General features: G+C 32.7%; 4 protein-coding genes across 7 annotated transcripts; 3 read left to right on the top strand and 1 right to left on the bottom strand.

The window, feature by feature from the left end:
• Positions 1-1,444: 1,444 nt before the first annotated feature.
• Positions 1,445-4,488, top strand: LOC143922681 (uncharacterized). 2 transcript variants are annotated; one of them, XR_013261622.1, is made up of 7 exons: positions 1,445-2,257; positions 2,342-2,413; positions 2,492-2,610; positions 2,685-2,814; positions 2,892-3,061; positions 3,135-3,478; positions 3,635-4,488. XR_013261622.1 is itself a non-coding variant. In XM_077446021.1 (6 exons), exons 1-6 carry the CDS (start codon positions 2,138-2,140, stop codon positions 3,229-3,231), a joined length of 708 nt encoding a protein of 235 aa, XP_077302147.1. In that variant the 5' UTR covers positions 1,445-2,137; the 3' UTR covers positions 3,232-3,512. The 2 variants fall into 2 exon arrangements, 1 of the variants encoding a protein (XP_077302147.1); XM_077446021.1 differs by lacking the exon at positions 3,635-4,488 and having other exon boundaries at positions 3,135-3,512.
• LOC143922442 (uncharacterized) lies at positions 3,644-9,098 on the top strand. Of its 3 annotated transcripts, none has more exons than XM_077445690.1 (7): positions 3,644-3,775; positions 6,156-6,334; positions 6,428-6,499; positions 6,588-6,706; positions 6,786-6,903; positions 6,974-7,131; positions 7,406-9,098. In XM_077445690.1, the coding sequence occupies exons 2-7, from the start codon at positions 6,191-6,193 to the stop codon at positions 9,045-9,047; spliced, it is 2,253 nt and encodes a 750-aa protein (XP_077301816.1). In that variant the 5' UTR covers positions 3,644-3,775; positions 6,156-6,190; the 3' UTR covers positions 9,048-9,098. The 3 variants fall into 3 exon arrangements, with proteins under 3 accessions (XP_077301816.1, XP_077301799.1, XP_077301807.1); XM_077445673.1 differs by lacking the exon at positions 3,644-3,775 and adding an exon at positions 3,821-4,361 and having other exon boundaries at positions 6,191-6,334; positions 7,406-9,092; XM_077445681.1 differs by lacking the exon at positions 3,644-3,775 and adding an exon at positions 4,159-4,361.
• A 1,183-nt stretch (positions 9,099-10,281) lies between these two features.
• LOC143912835 (kelch-like protein 20) lies at positions 10,282-14,324 on the bottom strand. The gene is made up of 6 exons (XM_077432262.1): positions 14,289-14,324; positions 13,498-13,508; positions 10,948-11,087; positions 10,731-10,873; positions 10,474-10,671; positions 10,282-10,404 (listed from the first exon to the last, which is right to left on the bottom strand). Exons 1-6 carry the CDS (start codon positions 14,322-14,324, stop codon positions 10,282-10,284), a joined length of 651 nt encoding a protein of 216 aa, XP_077288388.1.
• A 574-nt stretch (positions 14,325-14,898) lies between these two features.
• LOC143922527 (kelch-like protein 25) lies at positions 14,899-17,581 on the top strand. Its single transcript, XM_077445797.1, has 11 exons — positions 14,899-14,981; positions 15,049-15,190; positions 15,268-15,407; positions 15,491-15,666; positions 15,731-15,928; positions 15,998-16,165; positions 16,238-16,393; positions 16,464-16,645; positions 16,714-16,924; positions 17,016-17,196; positions 17,270-17,581. Exons 2-11 carry the CDS (start codon positions 15,078-15,080, stop codon positions 17,407-17,409), a joined length of 1,665 nt encoding a protein of 554 aa, XP_077301923.1. The 5' UTR covers positions 14,899-14,981; positions 15,049-15,077; the 3' UTR covers positions 17,410-17,581.
• The last annotated feature ends 5,131 nt before the right edge of the window (positions 17,582-22,712 follow it).

Below are 22,712 nucleotides of genomic sequence, written 5' to 3'. Positions count from 1 at the left end.
ACCAGATGTTCCGTTGTAGAGATTTTAGCGAGCGCTTTGTGACCAATAATCGCCGAACCCCAATTCCCATACATATAGCAACCACAAGTGGATATATGGAAGCTGGATACGGAAAATATTGTAAGTAATATTGTCGGTGTCGACGGCCCCAATGCCTATTTTAGATAAATTTAACAGTGGCGGCTCATCTATATGGGCTGCAGGGCTGCAGTCCTCCCAGTATAATACAAATTCATGCTATTTTTGTCTGCATTTGATCACCGGTATAGTCAACGAGCTACTACAGCCCGATTAATCTCTACAGCCCCCCCTATGAATTCTCACGAGCCGCCACTGAAATTAAATAAGATAAACTACAATAATTTGCCAGGTCAATGCTATTCTGACATTTTTCTTTTCTCTAGGCTATGTTCACACATGTTCAAATTGGACTCATAACATCAGCCAATTGTCAAATATCAATACACACTCTTAAGAGGGCTGTACACCCGAAACCTTAATTTTGTTGCCGTTCCTTTCTTCTATATATATATATATATATATATATATATATATATATATATATATATATATATATATATATATATATATATATATATATATATATATATATATATATATATATATATTGAGTGAATGCGACAGTTGCGCTTCGACCAGATAATACATATTTTAAATCGACAAAATCGAGGTTTCGTATTCTCCAATTTTCTCCTCCGAAACTGGACCAATTTTTAAAAAAAATTCATCATCAGTATGAGAAAGATATTTTCTATGCACCTGTGGGCGTATTTTTTTTAAAATCGACCGTTAAATAAGCACGCTGGACTATTTTCGTGGGTGTAAAAAAGAGGCGATTTTATAGATGTTTGGCGGCTCCTAGCTCCTATAAAAAATAACTAATCAAAAAAAATAAAAGCACAGATGCATGCCAATGATGGATATCCATTGCATATTAAAAAATAATTTCTCTAGTGCCATAATTGAGGAAGGGAGAAGTGTAATACGTTTGTATGGACAAGGCGCTGGTGTCCAGCCCTCTTAATTGTCACCATAACTGAATCATATAATAAATGCTGATACAATCAATCTGATTAGGATGTAAGAATCTCGTCATCGTCATCGTCATCGAAACATTCGAGCATATTCCACAACAACAAACCACATTCCTCGCATAACTCGCACACGTAAACACCACGTGCACTTCTTGGAATCAATCGCCAAACGTTCTAGCAAGTTCCACCCCTACAAGTCGAGTGGAACAAAACTGGTCGAAAAACACCTGCAGCCATTAAACTAAATCGAGCGGAACGGTGTCAAACGTTCTAGCAAGTTCCACCCTAATCGACAAAAACACATTCCTCGCACACGCATAGACACCAGCTGCAACGAGTCACGTGATGCCCAAAAACAATATAAAAGGAGGTCCACCCCAAACAACTTCAGTCGACCCACAGCAACAAGCGCCGACACACAGCAGCGGACCAGCCGAACGAGCCGGCAACACACTGCCGCATCCAGAGACCTTCTGAACATAGCCGAATGCCGAGCCAGCAACACACTGCCATATCCAGAGACATCTGAACATAGCCGGATCCAGAGCAACGACACATTGCAGATCCAGCGGCCATCACGACACCAAGTCAACAGCCAATAGCCGCTTCAAGAAAACTTCCCCAAATATTCTAATACACTTGTACAATATTTAGGCAAACAATAAAACAACTTTATTCAAACAAACAGCAGTATTAACTACTAAAACACAGACGAACTCGTCTATAATACATGGCGGACTGGTAGTGAAGAACACCTTCACAAATAGATCAGTCCCCATAAGGAGATGCTTTTAACACTGAAAATTCTACTTTGCTTCATGTCGGCTTTGACTAGGCCAATTTTTGGTTTCACTTACCCAGTGGTCTTATTTCAGAAATAAAATCTAAATTAACAAAACATATCCTAATTTTAATAGTGACTTGTTTTAATACTGCTTAGCATATCCATAAATAATGTTTAAAAAATCAAATTGGATTTTTAAGCATCGTGGGGGGGAAAAAACTTCTTCAATATATGTATTTATTATTTAAGCCTTGGTAGTGATTTTAGCTGTTTAGTCCGTAGCTGTCAAAGTCAAGAGATGGAAGTAAAATGCGAACCTCCAGAAGATCCAACAAATCCACAAATATCTGCTCCAATTGTGCCTGAAGAACTTTACGATCAAATCGATGACTTCGACTTCAGCCAGCAGCTAAGACAAGTAAGTATACAAACACCATAACCTCTAAATATTATTGTTTACACGTCTAGTCTCTTGTATATTTAAATCACTTATTATTACCAGCTTTTGGAAACGAATGAATCACTGCGTGGTGATATAGAAGACCTTAAGATTGACATTAAAACTGTTACAGAGGTAATATTCAATCTGTACATCGGTTGACGTGTATTCATAACTTAATTATTGTTTCACATGCTATCGAAACGTTTGCAGAAATGCACCAATCTCGAAAATGAAAATGATACTTTGCAAACGAACATTTCCACTCTATATAAGACAGCTACTGCAGAAATAAAACGAAAGGATCGAATGTTTAATGAAGTCCGTGCTGAGTAAGTTTGTTTCTTTTTCGTGATGCTATTTTTTAACATTATTGCTATGATTCTAATTATATTTAAATCTGCAGATTAGATCAATTGAAGTTAAGTCAAGTATTGAATGTGAAAAATGATCATAATAACTGTACTGGACCGAACCTTTCAAATGCCGTTCATACTAATAGTGAAAGTTTAATGTCTTCATCTCGTCCTGTCGAAGTAATTAATATCAACACTTATCTGAATTATTTCTGAACAGTAATCTTTTATTATTATTACTTTTATGTATATTTTAGGTGACGTATCAAAAAGCTAAATCAAAACCAGATATTAATCTCCATAAAAAACGGATATCAGAATCAAATCCAAGATTCAATGAACGTCAACTAGAAGGAACAGAAAACAAAGCCAATTATCCGTACGATAATTATGAAAGAAAACGCCCTCGTACACCGTCACCTCATAGGTATACTTTTTTATATAAATAATCGTCGTCATAAATGTAATAGTATTAAAATAAATACAAATTAAAATTTTAGATCAAATCGAAGGTCGCCTAAATGGCGATATTTAGAACATAGCAATAGGTCAAGATCTGGGAGCAGAAATCGGTCAGAAAGATATTATAGTAGATGATTTAATAGTAAAGAAAGACAAACTGAATCATTGCCGAGAAAGTTGAACAAATTTACTCAACAATATTAAGAGAAGTCTTGTAAGTATTGCACTGAAGTGACGAGATCTGAAATGGAACAAACATTAAAGATCCCGACTCAAATGTGCAATTCCAATTCCGACACCATAGAGAAGTGAAAGGCACTGATCTAATGCACCAAATTCAATTGGCAGTTTGAAAAATATCTTCCCTTTCGAAATTCTATCTGTAAGCGAAATTATATTCTTGTAAAAATAATCACAAATCAAAATTTTTAATTTCAAATTCAACTCACGCATCAATTCCTTTCCAAAAACAACTAGTAAATTATCAACAGCCACAACACTAATTATATTTAAAAAAAAAACTGTATTTTTATTATAGGAAAATAGAGAGGGAATGCAAATGTATAGCTACGACAAAGCGGTTTGTCTCATTGAACGCTAATATCGCAATGCTGATGATGATCAACATAATGAAACACTTCGAATGAAAAATGACTGCTGGATAAATTATTAAAATAATGTACATAACTTATCTTGAACACATTGTATGCGGGAAACGGAGATTACAGTCTTTATTTATTTATTTATTTTTTACATATACATATACCAGGTAGGCCTTACAGGTAAACCCCAATACGCCTTCCTGGCCGATTACAATGCAGCATTTTTTTTATTAGTCACTGAATTACGAGACACTGAAAAACTCACAAATCAATGAGACATCTATCAAATTGTACACAAACTTATTTATTGCACATTAATCAATTACAAATTATAGGTGACATTATTGTATGGGAAGGATTTTTAGCCATTTTTTTCCGGGAACCGTTTCAACAATGAAATCAGAGAAAATTGGCAAACTCTGATAGGAAACGATCAACCTGAAGTCACAAATCCAGGTCTGACCAACAGCATACTATGAAAAATTCATTTTCACTCGAGGCCCGGCCCTGGGATCGAACCCGGCGCCTCACGACGCTAAGCAAAAGCTTAACGACCGAGCTATGCTGCTGGCTAATTTAGTGGATTGTTGCTTGACAGTGGGAGACTGTAATCTCCGTTTTATACCCATGTTTTCCAACTGTGATTTCTGTAGACAGGGGCAGGTAACTAAGCTGTTTTTATACAAAAAAATTTTAAAGTAAGAAAAAAAAATGATAAAATATTTCCATCATCTTTGGACTATAAATTTGGGCAAATTTTAAAATATGATAACATTTTGACTAAACCAGTAACCAGTCTTTTTTTATACAGCAAAATTTTATCAAGTTGGAAATGAAATTTTAAAAATATTCCCATCCTTTTTATGCTATAAATGATGACAAAATTTAAAATAAAATGTTTTTTTGGACTAGGGTAACCGACCTTTTTATGATATAAATTATTGCGGAATTTAAAATACTATAAATTTTGACTAGGGCAACCAGCCTTTTTATGCAACAAATTTTTTAAAGTGAAACAAAATCTAAAAATATTCTCATCGTCCATCGTCACCTTGTTATACAACAAAATTTTTTAATGTAAAAAAAATCTTTAAAAAATTCCCATCATTTATTCATTAAAATTCCCAAAATTTAAAGATTTCATCTGATTTTATTGTATAAAAAAAGTTTGGTTACCCCAGTCCAAAAATTAATTTTATTTTAAATTTTACAATTATTTATGGCTTAAAGACGATGGAATATTTTTAGATTTTTTTTCTATAAAAACCCAAGTCCAAAAAATTATAATATTTTAAATTTTGCAATCAATTACATATATCATAAAGAAGATGGGAATATTTTAAAAATTTATTATATAAAAAAAGGTTGATAACCCTTGTCTAAAAAAAATTTATGTTTTACAAAATGCAATCATTTATATCATAAAGATTTTTTTGTTTTTTGTTTTGTTGTATCAAATGGTTAGTAACCCCTATTTTAAAATACTAATTGGTTAATTAGAAGACTTAAAACAATCATTAGAACTTCCATTTTAATTTTTTTTCAGTCAGTCGATAGGTTCTAAGGTTTTCATGAACTCGAGTGACAGATATTTCGAATTCGCAATTTTTGTGGCAGCGATCGTAATGTGCGAAATAATCCCTTTATCTATAAAATAAAATGTTTATTAAAACATTTTCCAGTGAGTGGTTTCATACTAAAGAAAAATTAAATAAGATAACTACAATAATTGACCTGTTTGAATGAATTAACCCGTTGTGATCATAGAAGTAGAATGCATAGAATGGTCATTGTTAACAAAAGTATCGTCTAAAAGTGAGCCACCGAAGAGAGAGACGGAAAGTCAGAAGAGAGACAAGAGAGAGAGAGAGACGAAGTTTAGCAAACAATGAACAAACTATGCCGCGCAGAGTTTTTGTAGCAACGTTTTTGGATGCTGGGAGCGATTCTATGCATTCTACTTCTATGGTTGTGATATTTATTTTATCCATGTTTGAATGGAATTCAAAATATTGTTACGTAGGGGTGGGTGGAGGATCCAAGTAAAAGACCAACAGTCGTTTCACAGCGTTTATTGATGATTAAGGAGATACACGCACTGGCAGTGCTCAGTCCAGAGTGACATGATATCGCCTACGTACCGCCTTATAAAGGGTCGATCTCTCAGGATGTCTAATCTGTTTACCTGTTGTAAAGTCACGTATTCGGATATGTATTTCCACGACATTGGGTCTCCCCGTACCGATTCTGAGAAAAGCCTAATAACGGTCATTGTTTAGCCTAAATGCACTTAGAGTCCAGATATAATCCTTGGAAGTAAGTGTAAGCACTTAGTTAATCCGATTTCACTGCTCATTAATACTATCTTAAAAGTCAAAACAAAGTTTTAGGCATTGTTAAAATTGCGAAAATACATTATTTGTCTGCATTATTAAAAAAAATGTGTCTTGGCCGTAGTTTAGGTTGTTTAGTACACAACTGTCAATTGACAGATGGAGGGAAGATGCATGTCTTCAAAAGCTCCCCAACCCCCGCTCCCCAGAGCCCCTCCACCCCCGCAACCACCCGCTCCAATCGCACCTGAAGATCTTTACGATCAGCTCGACGACTTTGACTTTAGCCAGCAGCTAAGACAAGTATTCATATATATTCTAACCTCGAAATACATATAATTATTTACACATTTGTCCTGTTTCGTTTGCGATTAAAACAAATGACATTTTCATCAGCTCTTGGAAACAAATGAAACACTACGTGGCGAAATACAAGAACTTAAACTTGAAATTAGAAATGTTTCAGAGGTAAAGTACCTACGTTGATTCTAATAAATATATATATATATATATATGTATGACCATTTATTTTCTTATATTGTTGAAACTTTCGCAGAAATGCACCCGTCTTGAAAAAGAAAATGATACTTTACAAACTAACATTTCCACTCTGTATAAAACAGCTACTGCTGAACTGCAACGAAAAGAACGGATGAATAATGAAATTCGCGCCGAGTAAATATATATTTTTTATTTGTATATATATTTTTAATATTGAATATATCAAAGATTGTAATCACATCTGAATCTATAGATTAGACGACTTGAAAATACGTCAAAAATTAAATCCCAGAAATGCGTGGAATACTCACACCAAACCGAATCCTACCAATACAGTAAATATTACCGCTGATAAATTTCCATCTAACAAGGTAATTAACATGGAGTGTAATCCAAAGTGTACCTGGACATGAATTATCCATCGTTTTATTATTGTTTTAGGCATCGTATCAAAATCAAAACATAAAAACAGAGCCTAACCCTTACAAACAGACGTCGGAATCAAAACCGAGATACGGTGAACGTCAACCGGAAAATAAGTCTAAGTATACGCATGATAAGTATGATAGAAAGCGTCTCCGTTCACCATCTCCTCATAGGTATTTTTTTTTATATGAATAATAATAGCACTGAGGAACAAAAAAAATATCGGAGCCGGGACTAATCAATATTTAATAAATTTGACCCACTGAACACTCATATCTCATAACCGAGAGTATTTAAACCAACAAAAATCATTGCCATATTCACATCAAACTTATTAAAGATTGATGAGTCTCCGCTCCGGTAAGTAAAAAACAAGATTTTTTGTTTTCGCTCAGTGTAATCATTTTAATGTATGTTTAGTAGTATTGAAACAAATTTAATTTTTAGATCAAATCGGCGGTCGCCTAAACGGCGATATTTAGAACACGACAATAGGAAAAGCAATAGATCAAGATCTGGAAGTAAAAATAGGTCGGAAAGATATTACAATAAGCCGTCTAGAAGTAGCGAAAGACGAACAGAAACGGTACGAAGAAAGTCCAAAGAATTCACTTATAAAGATTATGATAACCCATCCAATTGTTCGCCCAATTACTACAACGAAGTGTCGAAATATCAAAGAAGTGAACCTCGAATTGAAGACATTCGCCGTCAGCAATATATCGAAAATCCTAAAAGACGTGAAGATTACAATTTAAATGAAAATGAAACGAAGTATCAAATTTCAACTTCCGATAGTCGTAATCAGGAAAATTTTGCCGAGAACTCACACATAATGGACGGCTTTAAAGAAGAACCGGTTGATTACAATTATTCAGACGCTAATTTAGAATATAATTATACTGATAGATATGTAAAGACGGAGGAATCTGAATCAATCGATTCAAAAAATGAATGTAATGCAATTGAATCTGAAACCAATTATGCAATTAGAAATGATACTATGGAATTTGTACACGATCAAAATATATCAAAGCCTGATTATATTACTCTGCCGATTTCTAACCTGGCTATTTGTATTAGTAAAGAAAAGCCTAATGTATCGTACGATAAAAGCAAAAAGGTTAAACATAAAGAAAGAAATGAAAATGTAAAGAAGGCTGCTAGAGCTCTAGAAACATCTCAAAATAAAAGCGAAAAAGATGAATCGATTCATAAAAAAATTTATGAATCTACAGAATCTAATCCCACGGATGCAGATCAAAAAATTGGTAAAATTAATGATCCATACGAAAAAGCCGCTTCAGAAAATGACAATTTAGTTCCACGCGAATCACCTGTGAGTGTCCATACTGTTGCAGACAAAACCCTGACAAATACTAAATCTAAAAATTCAGATTGCTCAACAAAATCGCACAAGTATAACAATTTAGAGCTAATCACCTTGAAATGCCGCGAAGACAAGTCCGAAAAAGAACCTCATGTTCACGATGAAAAATCCCCTAATGAATCGATAAAAACAGCATCTAGTCAAAGTCAAGACTCTGCAAATGAACAAGAAGTGTGCAAACCCGTGCTGGAAATTGTCAGTATTCAAATTGAACACGATGAAACTTATCCGACCGCATCGTCAGATGATATCTCGACGGAGACGGATAAATCTGCAAGCATCGAACAGACCGACAATTTAATCGACAACATTTACGGCGATATTTCCATCGAAGGAAACGATCCGTCCGAAATCATTTTGAATTCGTCTGCCTCACCGATTCCTCCGAGGACCGCCACTGAGATTGAAGCTAAAAAGGATGACATGCCGGATAAAACGATTGAAAGCAGCTCGTCGAATACGACGGTTGAAGAATCGTCGTCCGAAACGAGCGCAGGCTCCAGCATGTTGTCTGTCAGCGATAAATTGGACGAGCGTGATGTCTCCGGTATCGAAGATGTCAACGTAGACGCGATGAAACCAGCAAGTGACCGATTGAACGAGACAATCAAACATACTACGGTCACGTCCACCAAATTGGACAACAATACAATTAAATTTACAGTGCATCGGAAGCGAAGTCGAATTATTAAGAAATAATTGTATGTGTGATATTATTATTGACTGTATTAAATAATAAATATTGATACAAAATACTGCGTTTTTATTACCCTACTAGCTTTGTTACCCGGCTTCGCTCGGTATTTGTAATATAAACCGCTTAAACATGACTAATCTATTAGTAAACATTTTATTAAATTTATTTGAATAGTTTATTTTATATAAATTTATTTGAATACTCTTTAGTTTTTTTTTATTGAATTGACTATCACGAACAAACAAACATATATAGTAAGTCTCTTATAAAAAATTATATTTTATTTTTATTGTTACAATCAATATACACTCGTCATTACATATCGCTCCAATGCGACGATCAGAAATACAATAATACATATACAATCAGAATATATAGCATATAATAATTAATTATATAACAATTAATCAGAAATAATAATCATAGCGACATCTATAGATTATTTTTAGATTTTTGTGTACAATTTTTATACATATAATAAATACGAAATTATAGAGATGTCTATAGATTTCAGATTACTGTGCATAATTACTACAAATTATACACAGACACATTTTTGTGACAACAGGAAAATGATCTAATACCAATTTTTAAGGAACCGTTTCAGCAATGATCAGATAAAATTGGTAAACTCTGATATAGAAACGATCGATTTGAAGTCACAAAATCCCCAAATCTAACCAGCAGTTTCACGATTCGAACCTTCGGTCTCAGTGGTGCTAATTATATACGCTACCATTAAGCCAAACTGCTGGCTAAATATATATATATATATATATATATATATATATATATATATATATATATATATATATATATATATATACGCCCTCGGGGTCTCTGTCCCCTAGGGGGCGAAGCCCTTGGGCTTCGTCCTCGGCGCCTAAGCCCGCAAGAACTCCGAACCCTTTGAATCGGAAAAAAGCGAATTATTTGTTCGATGACGTCAGAACAATATACTGTTTAAGAATTTAAGAAGAACTTATTCCGCCGATGATAAGTATCCAATCTCCCACAACGACAGACGCAAAATTTGTTTTATTAACTCCTTTGACTTTAGATAGAGTCCAACTTTTGTCTAGTCCGTCAAATATATCGATGGTATTTGCATCCTGAAATTACGTTATGCAATAAAATAACTAATTTACAATCCAATCAAAATATTATACTTGCGATACAAAACTCACGTCTAAATCAAACCCCCCAACCAGTGCCATTTTATATCCTTTTATTTTTCTACGAGGAGTCTCTCTTGGGATAAAGGATGGATGTATCAATCTTGTCTTTAATTAATTGTCTAATAGTGGTCATACACTCTGCACACAAATTACAGAACTTCATTACTTCGTCGACGAGAAACTGAAAACATAACACATTATTCGAATGATTTTTATCACTAAACTGTAACATTCATTTAATCTCAAATACCTTCGTCGAGAGCAAAGATAACCTCACGGGTCTCATCAGCTGTGCCAAGTCATTTTTACGGTTCGCATCATCATGATTTACCCACAATTTCACAGCATTGAATACGCTTTCTTCGGAACGCACGAACAAATCGTTCGATTTCAAGATTTCGATCACGTTGGAGGCCGGCAGATTGAGAAAATCTTTAGTTTTGTGCAGCTGAAACATAAGTGGAATTGAAAAACATTTAAGTGACACATTTTTTTCAAATCCATTGCCTTTTTTAATAATTCGGAATCTCCCGTTGATTTCAAAACTTCCAGACAGTTTGAATGATCGACTGTTTTAAATTGCTTTGGAATTTTCACTTCGAGTCGCTTGGCTAGCTCCATTAATTTTTCGACGTGATTTTCGTCTATACCTAAAATTATATTTCACATCATTACATTTGAATAGCAAAATAATTGATTACTTTTGATGTTTATGAACTCTAACTTATTTCTCCAGTGTAACAATACTTCAAGATTACTTCGATGACTTCGTTGTCATAATCTGAAAAGACGTCATTCAATAGATTCTCTTTTGTCTTAAAGATTTCGCTGCACGCTATTAGGACAACCAAGGGCGCGTAGAATCTGCAATTATGAAAACTATTAATAAACCATATCCTAAATTGGAAGATGAGTAGTGGGTATAGATCTAGAATATACTAGATCCGCCCTCACGTGTTATACTTGTCTCCCTTTTGGCGCATGCAAAATACATGGCGCATGCACAGTTTCTCTTAGTAGGTAGGTAGGTACCACTGCGTCGTAGGGACAAAAAAACCCAACTTCCCCGGTAGTTAAACCCCCCGCACCCCCAGTTAGTGAAGACAAGATCTCCGACCAAAATAACACGTCTGGACTAAGGGTTCCAAAAAACCGCCCGAAATAAAAAGCCGGTTTTCGGTTTTTTTACAAATAAAAAGCCGGTTGGTCGGCTTTCACCGGTTTTAGAAAAATACGATTTTTTTAAGTTTAAAATTTTTATATCGAAAAAAAAAATGTAAATATGTATATATTTGCATAATATATACATATCTATATTATGCAAAAAAAATAGTTTTTTATAAATTAAATTAAGTTATAAACATTATGAATTTTCATAAGATCATTACTTTATATTATTATTACAAATAATAAAATTTGTATTATATGTACATATATCACAGTCGTAAAATGGCAGATCCTAAATACGCACATATAATTAAATGATTTAAATAAGCTAGATATATTATAGATAAACAGATTTCAAAGTTGTTTTTACGCATCTGCTTTAGCTTAAAAAATCCAAAAGCAACCGTTGCAAATTTCGGAAACAAATTCATTTGAAACGGCAAATTCATTTTATCACGAACATTTTAAATCCATAAAAAAGTAGGTATGTGGCCTCAATATTTAAAGGGCAATTCCTTCGAAGAAAAATCAATTATATTTCGGAAATTCCTATGCATTTTGCCATAAATCATTTGACAACTTTTTTTGATGTTTTCAAGTACAAGGATGCTTTCTATACCTGAAGTTGGGTAGGCCATTGAAACTACATACTTTCAATAATATTTTATTGGTTTATGACCTGGTCCATTACTAAATCTCAAAGAAACCGCTCAAGAAAGAAAGTAGTGTAGCTTTTTTTTTTGTTCAAAGAAATATACGCCTATACCTAAGAGCGTTTATACACATTTATTTTGATCTTTCATAGAAATTTGAAATTCATAATTGTTAATTTTGAGGAAAAAAACATTAATTAAAGAAAACCTTAACAAGCCGGTTGATCGAGCCAAAAAGCCGGTTTTCGGTTTTTTGAAAAATGGTCAAAAAGCCGGCTTTTCGGTTTCGGTTTAAGAAGCTTGGTTTGGAAGCCCTACGTCTGGACCCATCTAGTGTATTATACATCAATGGTAGTGGGTGCATGATCTTGCTTTTCTCTCTGACATGACAGGCAGGCCCAGGCCCATCTAGGGGGGTGGCAATCTGGGCATTTGCCCAGGGGCGGCAGATTTGAGGGGCGGAAAAAATTGGCGTAAATAAAATATAAAATGAATGTAAGCAAATAAAAAATTATAAACACAAACGTATCGTGTCTCACATTTTCAGTGCTCCGCAGGTTGTTGGGCGACCCTTCAATATATATTTTTGCCGCCTCCTAATTTATTATTATTTTAAAACATAATTTTCAAACATCAAATTTTGTAGTTATTTTAATAATACAAATCTTTTTTAAAATATTAGTATAGGAAAAATAGTATGGCAAGGAGACACCATCTCGCCCAAATTTCCAAATAGCAATTTCATGTGTAATTATGCTATTTTATGTACGTGTATGTGTATCAGAAATATATTTATTTATATGTTTTTTTAATTATTTTGTATTAGCATAACAATGCATGATGAATCATCAAATTTTTTTGATTTTTAAATGCTTTTTATTATTACGAAATTATGTTCACAATACATCTTATATCTACATATTTTAATAGCTACTGATCTACTGATCATTTTCTATTTTACTATTTGATTTAATTTGGTTAGTAATCATAGTATTATATTATTCTAATGTTAATCTACAGCATAAAAGGAAAAAGAGCTCAATTATGGTATATGAATACAATAAAGTTTATTTAAAAATTATTAAAATGTATGGAAATGAATCTTTTTATACATTTTGATAAATTTTCTGTTAAATAAAACCAGATAACGAAGTATTTTTTTTATGAGCCGAAATTTTTCACTAGTTGCCAAATGAAAACGAAATATACTCTTGATTTTCATAATAGTTTTGATTGCAGATTGGGGGATTTTAAATTTTGAGATTAAATTTAGCACTACACCACTGCCTATTACACAATAATATTTAAAGAATATTATACTAGTACACATGTGTGTATATGCAACTTATCATAACTTTTACGATTCATCCCAATCTGTTGAGCTGCTTATGAGACAATTGAATCCACAAACTTAATAATAATAAAAAGAGAAGACCTAAAAGAGGAGGTTCCACTTTCGGTCGACCTAAAATTTTGAAAATACATCACATCGTCATGATATACAATTCAGTGACTGATAACTAGAGGTAGGACAGCCAAGGTGCCGCTCATTGTTCCATTGTTGTAAATCCTTTGTAAAAAAGGTTCGGCAAACCTTTAACAATGCATTTACAACATTTGATCAATACGCGGCACCCTCTGGGTCCGGGATTTACTGATAACACACAAATTATTTAAAAATTATGGATCGATTTAAAATCTCGAGTTCGAATTTTCGTGTTTATAAATGAAAATAAAATGTATATTTAGTATAATATAATATTATAGATAAGAGTTAAAACCAGTTTCAACGATCCTTCTTCTATTTTCAAGTCAGTTGTTTTTTGGTGCGGTTTTTCCACTATCATTGAAATTATCTTGAAGAAAATACATTTTTCCGTTATTAATCAATTCTTATTGAATTTTTACTTTAAATTTTATTCCTTTTGAGTGCAAAATATGTATGGCGGGTTTGAATAGTTTGCCGAATTCTATTATCGATGATCTTATTTTTAATTTCAAAATGTGTTTAATCTATTTAAATATCGGATGAGTGGTTATTTCCATGCGGTTTTTCGTTATTATTGAAAACAAAATATTGTAAAAACATGTTTTTCTGTGGTTTAATGTCGTATCTGTGTAAGCTATCCTTTAACCCTAAATTCGTTTTGAAAAACTCGAAAAACTGTTTTTATTCCTACAAAAGATGTGAATATCGCATTAACAATGGAATTATTTGAAATTTCAGAAATCAAAATCCCAATACCAATCCATCTTTGTTCAGATCATTCATTTTAGCCATCACTCGTAAATATTTTTGATTATTTAAAGATTACGTTTATTATAAAATTGAGGAGTGGTGCGAAATAACTAAAATAACTAAACGCTATTTTGTGTATTACTAACTTCTTTGCGTTTCACATGGTCTTCGTTTAAGAAGTAATTTTTTATATCTCTTATCTCTTATCCGATCGTTTTTTAACCTTATATTTGATGTGTTTTGATACTTTTTTTTTTCAATTTTTACTCGTTTTTTATTAAATTAATATGTTTGTTTATGAAATTCTTATCTAAATAGTATGAATGTACGTACTCTTTATTTATACCTATTTCACTACCAAATATTCAATAAATTGGGTAGCATGGCAATTTTTAGTGATTTTTTTTTAATTTTTAATTTTATACGTTGGCAAGAAAAGTCGATCTTACTATAATCATTCAAGCTGGAGTCGGAGTCGGTAAATTCTGATCCGACTCCACAGCCCTGATCTAAACTAAAGTTCAATTATATATGTTGGTCACCTGTGATGGCACTATGGCATTTATGAGAAATAATTAATTTCAATAAATAATTAATATACTTTTCGATGCAACAGCAGGGTTGAGATATCCTTATCTATTGCGATAAAACCGCAGAACGACAGTGCTCCAAACCATTCGCTGCTATTCTTTCCAATTGGTAAGTCTTACTTTATTATGCTCAGCGGTTATATTTATATTGTCTGATTTTCAATCTTTTTTTTCAGGAAAAATCTAAGAGAAAATAAGAAACAAGATGTACCTAGTGAAGGCGAAGAGCGATTTTGCTGCAAAACGTGTGGAGTATTTGTATGAGGCTATGAAAAAAGATAAGAAATGCGACACCGGTTTTTCTGTTCGAGGCCGAAAGTATCTTAATTCGAATCCAAAATTCTTTAAAATCCAAATTGTTTCGTCAGTTTAATTATCATTTTTCATAATTGCAGCTTCCCCGCGCACTTGATCGTTCTAATGGCGTGTAGCGAATTCTTTGGGACGAACGAAGGTCTAGTGGAGGATATTATGTCACCATTTGACTACGAGGTCATTGAAGCAATCCTGAAGTATTGTTACACGGGAGAAATAAGTACGAGTCCATAAACATATAAAATAAACAATTTAAAATACGAGATTTCGTCATTAAATGCAATAATTTAAATATAATTTTAGACATAGGAGAAAAACACCGCACGAAATTACTGGAGCTAGCCAATCTACTCGAAGTGAAAATTCCACCACAATTTAAAACAGTCAATAATTCTAATTGTCTGAAAGTTTTGAAATCATCGGGAGATTCCGAATTATTAAAAAAGGCAAAGGATTTGACTATGGAAAATTTCGAGACGGTGAGTGTTGATTATATAAAAATATATGCCACTTAAATATTTTTCAATTCCACTTTTGTTTTAGCTGCACAAAACTCAAGATTTTCTCAATCTGCCGGCCTCCAACGTGATCGAAATCTTGAAATGGGACGATTTGCTCGTCTCTTCCGAAGAAAGCGTATTCAATGCTGTGAAATTGTGGGTAAATCATGATGATGCGAACCGTAAAAAAGATTTGGCACAGCTGATGAGATCCGTGAGGTTATCCTTGCTGCCGTTGGAGGTATTTGATATTAAATGAATGTTACAGTTTAGTGATAAAAATCGTTCGAATAATGTGTTATGTTTTCAGTTTCTCGTTAACGAAGTAATGACGTTCTGTCATTCGTGTGCAGAGTGTATGATCGCTATTAGACAAGAAATTAAAAACAAGAATGATAAATCCTTCATCCCAAGAGAGACCCCTTGTAGAAAAATAAAAGGAAAAAAAATGGCACTGGTTGGGGGGTTTGATTTAGATGTGAGTTTTGTATCGCAAGTTTAATATTTGATTGGATTGTAAATTAATTATTGTATTCATAACGTGTTTTAGATGGCAAGCACCATCGATATATTTGACGGACTAGAGAATAATTGGACTTTATCTAAAAACATTGGAATTAACAAATGTCGATTTGCGTCTGTCGTCGTGGAACATTGGATCGTTATCATCGGCGGAAAGAATTCTTCGAAAGAATTAGTGACTTCAGTAACGTTTTCCGGTGTTGCGAAGTACCTGCTTAGAGAAATCAGAATATAACCAATTTATTTGTTTTCAGGTGGAATACATTGATTTAAAAAGCGGTCAGAAACAGCCATTGCAGCCATTAAATCAAGCTCGTCAAGATTTCTCAGCAGTGACACTTAGTCGCGGTTCGTCCACTGATGTCTACGCCATTGGTGGTTTTGAAATAACGAATGTCGAAACACAGAAAGGAAATTACTTATCTTCAGTGGAAAGGTGATTAAATTGCAATCATTTCATCAGATCGATTGAAAGAGAAATTGACGATTATTGATTTCGATTAGGTGGAGCAGCAAAAGTGGGGATTGGGAGATCATCTCTCCATTGTTGGTGGGTGTTGATTCTCATAGTGCTTCTGTCATCGCTGATAAAATATACATAACAGGCGGGCGTATAAGTAATTCTAAATCGACGAATAAAGTGCAGATGTATTCAGTGGAGACCAATTCTTGGACTTACCGCGCTCAGATGATTCAGGAAAGACATGATCATTCGGTGAATATCAATTAATTTTATTAACAACTATCGCAAATAATATACAACTCTCCAAAATAAAATGAACTAAATTTTGATTCCACCATTTTAGAGCGTCGCATTCAAAGGTAAACTTTACGTCGCTGGTGGATATTTAGAACAAACTTCTACTTATTTAGACAGTGTGGAGCATTTTGATCCGAATGCAAATGTGTGGAATGCATTCACTAAACTACCGAAACCTGCATACGGATTCAGTCTCTGCTGGTTCCAAAATAAACTGCTTAGAATGGGTGAGTGTTATAACAACTTAATTTGAATTTATAGGTCTTAAATGTAGAATTAATTTATTGTTTTGATTTTCAGGTGGACGTGATGGAAACAAGCGTTTAAGTGATGTTTGGGAGTACGACGAGACGATCAAATCTTGGAAAGCTTCAACAACTCTAAGCAGAACGAGAATTTATTTTAATTCACATGTCATTCCATATGATTCCATTATTTGATTGTCTGCAGTTTTTTTTTTTGTATTATTTTAAAATAAATTGAACCTGAAATAGTCATTAAATGTATTTAAAACGTACTTTTTGTAATATTTGCATTTTTAGTGTATCTAAATGTTTGAATAAATGTACATAATATGCAACAACTTCACAAAATATATTTTATTTTTCTGTGAATATATGTAATGTGTATTTATTAATTAGCCATTAAGCATGTATTTACACAAATAAATATTTTCCAAATGAGCTGATCAATAAGAGAGTGGCCAAACTCAAATACATATCTTTAAATCATGCTTAAATTATATAAAATTAATATAAAAGTGAGTTCAATTCAGTTTTAGTCACGAATTTTTACATTTCATTTTTATAATTCTTCTTGTTTAAATAAAACCATTTTAAATTCGCGAAATTAATTCGAAATTGACTGTATCAATAGTTTTCGATAGTAAATTTAGGTATTAGATTTTAGGACATTACAATCAAACCCGTGGCTCTCAAATATTTTTCGTCGATCAAATGACTTTTCGAACTTAAATGTATGTTATTGCGATTTGCTACATTCCAACGGTTCTCAAATGTTTTTTACGTAGATTTCTCTAATATTTTTACATATTTTTTCGGTTTTATCTTAGTTTTTAACGGGTTTTTGTTAAATCGAGAAATTTTCTAGTATTATTTTACATATTTCCGTCCGTTTATTAAATTCCAGTTATTCTCAAACGGTTTTGTAGAATTGTTTTTCACGCTCCCTTATTTGCCTAATAAAAGCGTTTATTTTTCTCGTAAATAAACAATTTTCAAACCCTCCGTGACAATTTTTTTATGCTAACACCAGACTCTCCGATAAAAAAATTGATGAATACATTTCTTTTTCAATGATTTTCGACTGATTTTAAGATTGTTTTTCACACTTTCATTTAGTTTAACAATATTTTTATGGGACATAATTCTATTGGACTTATTTTTAGCTATTCATCAATGATTTCAGTAATTTTCAGCAATTTCAAAAAATATTTCTCAATTATTTACTTTATCTTTTTTATTTTTATATTTTCTTAATTATTTATTCAAAGTAATCAAATTATTTCTTTAATATTATGAATTTCTGGATTTGGCTTTATACCAGCGCTTCTGAAATGTAATAGTGTATGTATTTAAATACGTTTTTTCACATACAAATTTGATTTATTTGAATTTTTATTTAAAGAATTGATATTTCTTTTGATTAATCGATTTTTTTCATTTTTGAAAGTTCCACTATTTTTACGCACGGCAGAGTGAATTGGTTTTATACGACTGAACGTGTCATGAAATATTGAACACTGAAACGTTGAACGAAACTGAAGTGAGATGGCTACAGTGGGATTAGAAGACGATTTAAATTGTATATATAAATGAATAAAACGTGCGTAATTCAAAATTAGCATACATTCTACAAATATTATTAAATGAATTTGCACAGCAATATAAAACAAGGTTATAATATTCACCAGCTGAATGTATTCTCCATATCAATAGCTTAAAAGCATTTGCCGATCATCTTCTTCAATATACAATTGAAAAGGTTGCACATCATTAAACAAACACTGATATTTATTTTCGATATCGCTTCAAATTATACAAATTAATTTTAAAATGCAAATTCACTAATGCATTTGTTTTTCACACGCGGAGGAAAATTTCAACACAACTAAATAATTAAAATTATTATAAAAAATCACTTTATATTACAATTTAATTAAGTTTGGATTTATTCCCAAATAAAAATTGTATTGATTGATTTTATTTGATAATGAATTTAAACGTTAAAAATTCGCGATCAAATTGGAGGCTCGACCATTTTTCTTCGACTGAAATCGGATGAAAAAAAACAAGTAAATAAACTTTTTAAATTCAAATTGAAATATTTTTGCTATTTATTTTAACTCTATTAATTTGCAGTAACGTTAAAACCTTTCTCAATTTAGAAATCCCCACATTGCAATAAATACAGAGGGTTTTAGTTCGATGGGAGGATAAGCCAAAGTCTTTCGTCGATTCGAGAGAATGGATTGGAAGTTTTGAAGTATACATATGAATACAAATTGTAAATTTTGTGTTCAAATATTTTCTAATTATCTAGAGATTATTTGTTTTTAGACTAAAAGACTGTTCCCCGAAAGCTTTTTTGGCTGTTTATATTGATGATGATAAAACACACTTGTTAGTAGTGGCACGTTTGGAATTTTGCCAAAAATATATACATATGTGTATATATTTTTCAATATTTAATTGTGTACAGGGCCTCCGAGATGGATCCCGAGCCCTGGGATAGATAACTTCGGGCCCTATGACAAACTAAAAAGAGATCTTGTACATAGATATTATACATTCTTAATGTGCGAAGAATTTATAAGAGCTATAAGAAAAAAACCTATATATTGGGTGTTATCTTTTAAAATAATTGAATAAGATAGTATGATATAACAGGTAAGATTTCGCATCAACACATAGAATGCGTGGATCGAAAAATAATAAACATTTGGCTTTAAATAAATACATACAGTGGCGGACTGGCCATACAAGCGAACATGCCCGATGGCATGTGGGCCCCACTATCTGTTGGAAAATATGGGCCCTCAGTAAAATTAAATAACTTTTTAACTATTTCACGTGTGTAAAAATTTATAGGATATTGCACTTTGGGACCTAAAGTTTGGGTATTTCAACAAAACAAATTTCTTACGATATACACAAACAACTAATACATGCTTTAACAGACCAAGGATCGGTTAACTTTTTTTATTAGGCTGGAAATGTAAGTTTCAATATTTGCGTGGGCCCTTTTGCTGGGCCCATTTCCAACCTCAAGATTATGTATATATGTACCTATGTAACAACTACCTACTGAAATAAAAATGGGAATAAACAAATTTCCGTGAATAATATAAACTGAATTGCTTAAAACAATTTTGATAGGACGATTCATCATCAACCTTCGATTTAAATTTACTTCATACTTTCAAAATAACATTTGATTATACTTCGACGATATAGTAAGATTTAAATACACAATATTAAACAGTTTCCGAATATAAAATCTATTCTTAATCTATGTAGACACGTCCATGTATAAAGAAATATACGATAGGGGCCCCCTCCCCAAAATCCAGATTTTCGATTAACATTAATTGAAAATATAATGCATTGTTTTCAGGGACGTGATTTGGGGGGGGGGGCATAGGGAGGCACTCGCCCCCCTAAATTAAGGAATAGTGTGAATTTAGAAAATATTATGAATTTAATGATTAATGATATACTACGAATCTATGAATGATACGTTTATTTCTTATGTATGTTACTTTTGGGTAAACTAATAAAATAATCGCTGCTATATGCTTTGAAAAAAAAAAGATTTTATTATTTTGAAGCAAGTATATTTTGGTTTTTAAATGGTATGCCTCGGGTAAAATTCTTAGAAATTGTTCATCCTATGGAGCAAATCGTTAGAAAGGTCCCCTTTACTTTATTTTGTCTCAAAAACAGATGTATCACGTTTATTTTTCCGAAAGTTCGTATATTTTTTGTTTTCAGGAAAGGTTTTAAATTAATATTTTACTGAATCGGTTCAATAACAAATGATTTTATTTCTCGTATTTTTATTTTATTTGCAGACGTCCATTCTCTCCCTAAACAACGAATGAGATGGATTTAAACTTCATGTGTAACGAATTCGGTCCAAAAAAGTTTTAGTTATTTAATAAAATTGCTTTCCGACCAAAACCTTATCAAATTTAGTACATAAAGAATACAAATATAAATTTTCAGCTTGATACGTTCAGGGGTGTGGATGGGTGTGGATGCGAACCGAAAATTTAAAGAATGTAGCCAAACCCCCAAAATTAGTACGCCAATATGGGAGTATTTTTTGCGTGAAACATCGGGAGAGTTTGCAAAATGCAATTGAACGTTTTTGAAATATGAAAACATGCAATTGAACTTTTTTTTCTTATACATTTGAAATCCCGGCGATAGCACCGGGATCCCGGGATCGGAAATTCCCAGCACCGCAATCCCGGTGCTGAAGAAACCTTCCGGGATTGGAAGCACTAATATACATATATAAAATAATAAAAAGACACACAGAAACATACACTTAGGCACACAAAGCCACACACATTTTTCTATATTATGTAAATGTGATCAGTGGTCGATTCTGAGTTCGAATTATCGCATAATCCCAAAACTTTATTTATTGTTATAATATAACGTACATTATGTACATAGTTAATGTATGTACATAGATAGTCGGTAGCAATTAAGTTTATTGATAGTTTTTTAGTGACACAGTTTGATGGTCGATTTTTGTTGACCATGTGAAGATTTTTGGAAAAAGATTTTCGCCTGCGGCGCTTTTTTGGCTTTTTACATAATATTTTTTTAAAAATAAGCTTATTTTTTTCATATTTTATAACTCAATAAGGTGTACAAAAAAATTCAATTTGACCAATCTTTGTCTGCCCCCCCAAGAAAAAGCTGAAATGACGTCTCTGATTGTTTTCTACCAAAAGTAAAAGCTGCTTTTATGCCGCATTCTTTTTACCTAGGACAAAGGTTAAAACGAAATATACAATGTAATTTATGGATCTATTTTGCTTTTGCCATTTTTCTTGTACCTAAATTTGTTTATTCCCATTTTTTTAAATTTTATTTATTTTTTACCCTTGATTTTTAGCGTGATGGAAAGAAGAAAATTTTGTTATATGAGGGGGGGGGACAAATTTTTTTAACCCTGGGTGGGCCCCCTCTGTCTCCTGGCATGCACTAATTTCAGTCCCAGTCCGCCACTGAATACATATATTATTATGTGGAATAATATAAAATATCTATATGAGTTAGTCGGATGACCCGACACGGGGCCCCTCGAGTAGTCCGTGCCCTGGAACTTTACCACGATGAGGTGAAGTTAACCCTCCCTCACCGAAGTGGGATATGCAAGTGCCCCAATGTGTGCCCCAAAGTGCCCAACTATGTGGTTTTCAAAGCTATACACCCTATATTTTTTGTATTCCTAGAATGAACTACAAGAAATTTATTTTAATAAATTTTGTATGATTTGGAAAAGGGGCACATCGTAAAAAAAATACATTTATACATTTCTACTAATAGCTATATTGTAATAGCTATTATTTTCGTCGCTTTTGGAGCGTGGCTATTGAGTCATGCAGTCGCCTGTTGACCTTACCTATGTGCGTTTGCGTGTTGATGCTTGTCGTTATTTTTCCATCCTTCAAAGGTCAATAATTTTACGTCGATCTAATATA

This window comes from Arctopsyche grandis, chromosome 1 (genome assembly GCF_051622035.1).
Source record: "Arctopsyche grandis isolate Sample6627 chromosome 1, ASM5162203v2, whole genome shotgun sequence".
NCBI classification, from domain to species: domain Eukaryota; kingdom Metazoa; phylum Arthropoda; class Insecta; order Trichoptera; family Hydropsychidae; genus Arctopsyche; species Arctopsyche grandis.
Note: the sequence above shows the minus strand (reverse complement) of the source record. Positions and strands in the feature narration are given on the sequence as shown.